This window comes from Formica exsecta, unplaced genomic scaffold, assembly GCF_003651465.1.
Source record: "Formica exsecta isolate Colony F162 unplaced genomic scaffold, ASM365146v1 scaffold541, whole genome shotgun sequence".
In the NCBI taxonomy this organism is placed as follows: Eukaryota; Metazoa; Arthropoda; class Insecta; order Hymenoptera; family Formicidae; genus Formica; species Formica exsecta.
This window is the reverse complement of record NW_021852652.1, coordinates 23,159-31,279: the sequence shown is the minus strand read 5'-3', so window position 1 is coordinate 31,279 and position 8,121 is coordinate 23,159. Positions and strand designations below refer to the sequence as shown.

The 8,121-nt window shown below is 47.5% G+C and overlaps 1 protein-coding gene across 1 annotated transcript; it reads right to left on the bottom strand.

The window, feature by feature from the left end:
* Window positions 1-3,792: 3,792 nt before the first annotated feature.
* On the bottom strand, window positions 3,793-6,221 carry LOC115241928. Its single transcript, XM_029817900.1, has 3 exons — window positions 5,872-6,221; window positions 3,895-5,486; window positions 3,793-3,806 (listed from the first exon to the last, which is right to left on the bottom strand). Exons 1-3 carry the CDS (start codon window positions 6,219-6,221, stop codon window positions 3,793-3,795), a joined length of 1,956 nt encoding a protein of 651 aa, XP_029673760.1.
* Window positions 6,222-8,121: the final 1,900 nt, after the last annotated feature.

The window sequence follows — 8,121 nt, the reverse complement described above, 5'->3', positions numbered from 1 at the left end:
TACTCCAGTTAAAAAGAGACAAAAAATGAAATTAAAATATATATAATCGAGAGGAGTGTGCAACGTTATAGTACGCAACCGTCTACGGCCTTACGACGATCTTAACAATATGTGTTATGGCTGACGAAGAAGTTATGGTTATTGAAGATGACAAGGATATCATTCTCGAAGATGACAACTTGATGGAAATTGAGAATTTGTTGGACGATTCATCAGACGAAGACCGCGTACTTTTGAAGGATTCCGATTACGATAGTGACTGCAGTATTGATATTATTGCACATGCTGTTTTATGCGAATTTCAGACTTATTTTCGAATATTCGTGTTGTGCGAGAACATGAAAGTGCAATTTATGACCTAATCCTGGGATCGTCTTGCGCAGAATGTAGAAAACCGCTGTATCAAATAATGCCCTGCCTATCCGCCGGACCCCTCGCCTATCGGTTTCGCCGTGGTCTCTCCCTTCCCCGCGGACCCCTTGCCTATCGGTTTCGCCGCGATCCCCCTCTTCCCCGCGGACCCCTCGCCAACCTGTTTTGCCGCGGTCCCCTTCCCCCCTCTCCGCGGACCCCTCGCCTATCGGTTAGGACGCGGTCCGCCTCCCCCTCTGCGGACCCCTCGCCTGCCGGTTTCGCCGCGGTTCCCCCGCGTGACGTTATACCCCCGGCGCTGGTTTCCCTTCGCCCCTCACCCCCCCTCAGAAGACCAGCGTTAGAACTCTCATAGCTATACTACTGACGCGGATGACTCTGTACTCATACACGGAATCAGATATATCGGTATTCCCGGTTTGTACGGATTAATCTTCAAGAGACTTCCCGATGATCTTATATATACCGAAAACGATAAACTAACGTACACGAGTATACTGTTAACGACAAACGCTCACAGACGCAACCATGACGTTAGTAAAGCTGTTTTAAGAAATAAGGGACAAAAATATAAAAACGTCATCGCTCCGCTTATCCACAATGACGGCGCGAAAAAGGCGTACGCGGGTCGCATGCCATCAACCATGCGAGTCACAGGCGAAAGAGTCGATTACGTTCACTGGGACGATCCGAATGAATTAGTGGATCGCCTGCAATTACTCGATGCTTCGCGTCAAGCTGGCAACGATGCTCACGACAACGAGATTATATCGATAATCGAGGAGCTTCGCGAAACAGGCGCTATCGTATAAATCTAATCATCGCGTCGACGGCCGCCGCAGTTGTACACGAGATGAGCGCGATATCGACGCGATGTCCGTGAGCAAATTCGGTATACCTCTGAAGAAACGCGGCTACGACGCGAAGACAGGAAGACTACGCCCAGCTATCGAATCTTTGCGAAATTACGTGCGCGTTAACGCGCTGTGTCTGGGTTCCTCCGTCGACTACGACACAAGAGAATACAGATAAGACGCCTAGCCTCGCCAGAGGAGGACACCGACGCGACAAGCAAGAGTTACGTCGAACTCGCTTTACGCGCCGTGAGAGAGGACGAGATCGGGTATCGCGAAAGCGTCGAGAGAATCATGTCGCAATTGAGAAAAGATACGAACGAAGTGAGACACACAACTGTCCTACTATTCACGAGAAAGCGAGGTCCATTGTGCCTGACTGGCGGAGGGGGTGCGGGAGGGGGGCCAAAGGACCCCCTTGCACCCCCCCCTGCATGTGTGTGTGTGTGTGTTACATGGTTTTTCAATCAGAACCGTGGTCAATATCAACGTGGTAAATCGGGACCGTGGTCAATCGGGACCGTGGTCAATCGGGACCGTGGTCAATATCAACGTGGTCAATCGCAACGTGGTCAATTGGAACCGTGATCAATATTAAGGTGGTCAAACGGGTGCCACTCGTTCACGAGACTCACTCAGCTCGATAACGTTCTGAGCAAACAGATAAGCGTTGTGGAGAGTAATGTTTCAAAAATCGAAACAAACGAGAACGTTCTGCGTAAACGAATAGACGTTGTGGAAAATTCCATTTCGAAAATCGTAGCGAGTGCTAACGCTCTAAATAAACGGATCGACGTTGCGAAAAATACGCTATAGCACTACGCGGAGCGCGGATAATCAGCGATACGGGAATTGATCGAGAAGTTGCGGTAGATTCCGAACGGGACGCAAAGTGATTTGGAAAAAATCGTGGTATCACGCTTTAGAATGAGCGTCAAAAAGCTAATATTGGTAGAGGAGTTGCACGCGCCCGCGAGAAGAAACTTCCCGCGTCGTCGCGTCGCGATGCGTGGGTACGACGACTTGTGGCAAGCGGATGTGGTCGAAATGCGTCCTTACGCGAGACGCAACAAAGGTCACAACTACATACCCTCGACTCGTCGAAGAGTACAATGCGCGAAAACATCGCACTATCGAAATGAGACCTATCGATGTAACTCCCGCGATTGCCGATAAACTTTTAAGTACGGTATACAGCAACGTAAAGATCGCGGCTCCGACGAGATTCAAAATAGACGATCCGGTACGCGTCAGCAAATTCAAAACGATCTTCGAGAAAGGTTTTACACCCAACTGGACCACCGAGATCTTCCGAACAGCAAAGATACAACAAACCAATCCCGCGACGTATCTGCTGAAGGATTCGCGCGACGAACCAATCGCCGGAGGATTCTACGAGCACGAATTGTCACGCGTTTCCGATCCCGACGTGTATCTCGTGGAGAATGTGCTGCGCCGAAAGGGCGACAAGATTTACGTAAAATGGTTGGGAATGGGTGAGTCGCACAACTCTTGGATAGATAAAGCAGTTGTATTATGATAAAAATGTATTTTATTTAAAATATAAAATTTTATTATAAATAAACTGTTATTATTTATAAAATAAACTGTTATTATTTATAAAATAGACTATATTATACTTATATTAACAATAAGCTATACACGTTTTATCGGTTAAAAAATAAAGTTTATTACAATTTTCGATATAATATGTGATATTTTTTGCTTTACCACGGTATTCTATAATGCCCCCATGGTAAAGTATCCGTAGTTCCGGGTACGATGTATCGCTTGTCGTCGTACGGATTGAGCGCGATCTTCGATTCCGACACCGTATACATCTCGTGTAACTAGGATCTTACGCAGGACTGCTCGCGCGTTATCTCGATCTCTCGTCGCAGACAGCGCGTGTAATCGTTGAATGTTATCGTTCTCGCGACGCTGCCGCTTTTAACGCCCTTGATCTTCTTCGTGTCGAGTCTACCTTCGACTCGCAGCGCGTACATCTTCGCTCTGAGCCCGACGAATTCCGTCATGATAGCGCCATTATTCTCGTCCTTCATCAAACCCGGCACTTTTTTGTTAGCGAAAGATATGCCGTACGCATTATCCACCGCGTAATCGCTTGTGTCGAATCTATCGATGTCGCGCTTCATATCCTCGTACATATCCTCGCACTCGACGCGATAGATGAGACTATCCGTGTCGGTGTACATTATCCTGCACTTGTCTCGATACAACGGTAACATATATTCGTAGTGAAATTCGTATAAACAATTCTTGGACACATCGAGAATGCACATTCCTACGTAAATCGGTTTGTTGAATTTAACCTCGAGTTTGCGCAATTCCACGGCTACGAGATCTTCCGCGAAAACGCTTCTGCTGTGAAAGTTCGGCTTCGCGATCATCGCCTCCGCGCCGTATCGCCCGTCCCATCGAGTCACGAGCCGGACATCGGAATGATTGCGCACGTTTTCCATAGTCTTACCAAACACGGCGTTATTCATCAATTTGTATAGATTTTTCTCGAATTCGTTTCTCGCGCTAGTTCGCAGTCGCGTGTTCAGTTCGATGTATCTGCGCAACCATGGAGATTGCGCGAATCGTAATATTTCATGTATCTTTGTAACGCGTAAGCCGTGTCGAACGCATTGTTGTAGATCACGATAATACGTCACGTAATGGCGCTTATCGTACAGCGTGGCGAGAAGTTTATTCTGTCGTTTTCCGGGCGGCTTATCGCGCGTCGAGCAAAACGGCAAGTCACCGTGAGAGTCATGAAGGTCGAGCGGATACGTAAGATCGACTTCTAGAATATAACCGATAGGCGAGTTCGACGTTATGGACATTAAGTTGATGCTCGTAACATCGTCGACCCATTGAAAATCTTTGCAAGGCAACGATTGACACATCGCCCATCCGTACAAATTATTTACGTCGAAATACATAAGATACGACGGTGGTTCCGAGGGATCGTACGACTGTACGTACTTGTTATTAGCGCGCGCGTATCTATTGGAACACTGACTTAGCCCGCCGCGTATTCCGCGTTCCACGAACATTATCATATCGATGTCGGTTAACAGCTCAAATCGAACGCCCGTATGCTTTAACATAGCGTCCCACGTGTATCCAGGTAACGTGTAATAGTGCGCGGGATCTAAACCATAACTTTTCGCACAGATCGCGTCGCGAAAATTTTCGAAGACATCGGCCAATAGAAGAACATCGGTTTTCAGATACAGATCGCTATAGTCACCCAACGTCTCGACGCGAAACCGCTCCCAGACTCTTATCGCGTGCGCGTAATCACCAGCGGATACGATATCACCGGTCAACGAACTGTAGAACGCCTCGCGCGGCGGTAGACAAGTCTCCCGCAACTTATCAACACTGTCGACATAATCGTACGAAAATACACCTTTTCGCGTAAGGAGCTCGAAATCGGCGTCGTGGAGATCGAAAAATTCAGAACGCGTGATCGTCAGCTCGCTCTTGTCGAGGTACGACGCTAATTTTTCGAGACTCGCGCTTACAAACTTGAAGGAATCCACGAAACGCAATTTCTCCCGTCTCCCGAACCATCTCCCGTTCGATGCGTGTTCGACGTTCTTCGTGAAGGAGATGTACGTTTTCTTCGTCAGCGGCAACAATTCGACGCTACCGGGAAAGGCGCTAGCCATATCTCTGATGATGAAATGCGCGTCGTAGCCCGATAAATTGTGAAAGAATATAGGAATGACGTACGATTCCTTATAATTTAGATTACAATTCGAATGCGCGGGACCTCTATATCGTTCGGTCAGATGACTGTGATGGCATACGCGAGCATCTTCCGGTTCAAACGGTTTTTCGCACACGTGACAATGCGTCGCGTTCTTGAATCTTTCCCATTCATCCGTCGTAAGATCCGCCATAGGCACATAGGTGTCGAGAATAATCCTCGCGCTAAGGGCCAGATCGTACAGTTCCCGGACGAACCACGATACGCAATTCTCGCCGCGATAAGCTCTGTACACTGATTTAGCGTCGTCGAACGCGCATTGCGCGTAATATCCCGCGCTATAGACCTTATGATGTTGAACGATGGATGTGTTCGATGTTCTCTTCTCCCCCTTCTTCTTTAGCGCGCATTCCAGATCGGCGTACACCACGAACGGAAGTCGCTCCTTTCTATTATGGTTGCGAAAATTTAGCCACTTGTCGTCTTCGATAGGAAGGACGATCGAGCACTCGTTCATTCTTCCGCAGTCCGCGCTGTGAGCCGATAAATTTTCGCTCGTTTAAAAATAATCCATGCATCTGCAACATGACACTTATTTTTTACATCGCGTACATTATTTATACTGTGTAATAATTTTCTTCTTTCTTATTAGTTTCGTGCTTACCGATCGCATATGTGCGCTTTATGTTGCCGAGCGCTCAATTGCGAGCCGACGAGACGGGACAAATCCCCGATACACGCGAAGTGCGCCGCGTTGTCTCGTCGCGTCATATCGCTCAGATACAACAGACTGACGTGTTTCTCCTTCTTGTCGTTGGTGAGACGCAGAGGAGCGATACCGCAGCCTTTCTTATTCTTCTTGTACCGTTCTCCAGAACGGTATACACATTGATAGATATATCGTTAAAACGCTCGAACCTGGTGATTCCGTTCAAATTCATGGGAAACTCGACGCCCTCCAGATTCAACACCGTTGAGTAGTGAGAATACCGCGAGCTTCTTTCCGTGTGTCTTTCGACCGGATATAGAGCGGCGACTACCGCCCACGCGAAAAACGCGTTATCCGTAGATCGTACATTAATCACCGCTCTTTTCAACTTGATCTCTCGCGGTATCTCGACGCGACATCCGGCGTGCATAGGATTATACCTGTTTACGTTCACCGTTGTCGCCCAAGACGAACTCGCCGTTGAAAGCGGTATTAACCTTAACGCTGTTATACCTGCCCATAACATCGCGTACTCGATCGAGCACGGTGTACCCGGCATCCTCGAGAAATCACAGAGGTTCGATGTAATCAAAATTAATAATCGCGCCGGTTAACACGCGTCTAGCGAAAGCCGTCTCGATCTCGAACCACGAAAATCCCTCGCGCCTCTCGACGCCGCCGCTTACGCGCTCGAAACGTCGACGCAGATCGTCTCTCGCGCCTGTCAATCGAACGATTCGAGCCATCAGAGAATTGATGGTTCCGGTGGATCTTTCCCGGCGCTCACCTCGACATTTTTCCCGTAGAGATTCGAGACGCTCGTCGCATCGTCGCGCCCACGCGAGATGCGCTTCCGCCGTCGCGACGTTTCGCGCGCTCTCGAGGAGATAGCGCTCTTCCATCGTTTCTCGATCTATTACTAATTCTTCAATGAACGCCAAGATTTTTTACTAATAAGCTACGTATCTTCCTCGTCGTACTCCTCGATGTAAAATAAAGCTCTCGTATCGCACGCGCTGCACCAATGATTCGACGCCTTAAAAATTTCGTCGATGAGATCGCACGCGCGCACTATCTGGCTGAGCACCGTTTTTTTTACGTGCGTCGATATACTTCTCGCAAAACTCGGTTCACGCGCGCAATCCGCGCAATATATCTCTTCTTCCCCGAAATAGTATCCGTCATCGAATTCGCAACCAAACTTGTAGAAGCAATGCACAACGTGATTCACCTTCCACGAAAATTTCGGAATGCCGTATCGCCACTTCTAATTGCGGTAAAGTAAATAGCGGTCAGCTCCAACGTCCGCGAAGAGTTCGTCAAATGGCGCGACGCTCGTTTCTCGCACGAATTTTTCGGCAAAATCGATTTTTTCTTTACAGTATAAACAATCCTTTATGTAATATTCGCGCAAGTCGTTCTTTAAACAATTTGGTATTTCTAATACTCGTATATCTTCGATATTTTTAATACAAGTATTCAATACTCTTCTGGCTAGTGTCGTTAAAGTATTCGGTGAATGCTTCATTGCATACGTCGCTTCGACAAAATATTTTAGAATAAACTAATATTTTAAAATCGTCGCGATCCTTTTATAGTAGCAAAGATAACAAGTCGCGAACCCCCCGGTCCCGCGCGCAGGGTATCGAACAGAGATAAAACGACACCCGCATCTCCTAATATATTAAAACAACGCATCCATCTATACAACGCATCTATTAATATTATATTATAACGCGCGCCTTTGTATCTCTGTACTGTTACAAAATAAAAACGCTCTCCTTTATTGCGAGAACCTCTTTTTATTCGACCTCCGTCTATTCGAGCGATAACCTCGACGCCGACCTATCCATCGATCTATTTATAAACCTACACAGTACGCATAACGATGGCAAGCGCGTTTCGTATTGCGCCGAGGTTCGCCCGCAATATTTTCTCATCTAATCATTTTCAATTTATCGTATTTACATGTCACGCGTCATCGCGACTCCCCGGGTCGGAGATAAAGCGACGACCGCGTCTCGCGCGACGCATCTCTAACGCACCTGACGCGATAACGCGATCTCCCGCCCCGATTTAGTCACCCCGTACCCCTCGCCCTCTCTTCCCGCTCGAGCTCCGCGGCTACCCCGACTCTCAAACCCGCTTCCCCCCTCGCCGTACGTACCCCCCCTATTTTCCCCCCTGCCCGATCTGCCTCCCTCGGATATCTTTCTATCTCGTTTTATCCACACCCTCTCACTCTTACAGGGAGTTTACAAAGCAAACTGGGTTAGAACTGGCCTTACTCATCTATTGATATAAATATTTATTAACAGTTATTGATACTTTTTCCAAATTTGCTTGGGCAATTCCCGTTAAAAATAAAACCGGAGAAAGTGTATCCAAGGCAATGAGTATTTGTTTTAAAAACCCATCTCCACAGCATAAGCCACCAAAAAATCTACAAACTGATAATG

What these genes read in the sequence shown, in the direction of transcription:
- LOC115241928 (XM_029817900.1), bottom strand. Translation starts at nt 6,221, where the DNA reads ATGCCGGGTACACCGTGCTCGATCGAGTACGCGATGTTATGGGCAGGT. An exon ending in AATTTGAACGGAATCACCAG is followed by an intron (nt 5,487 to 5,871) that starts GTTCGAGCGTTT and finishes ATCGGCTCACAG; the next exon opens with CGCGGACTGCGGAAGAATGA.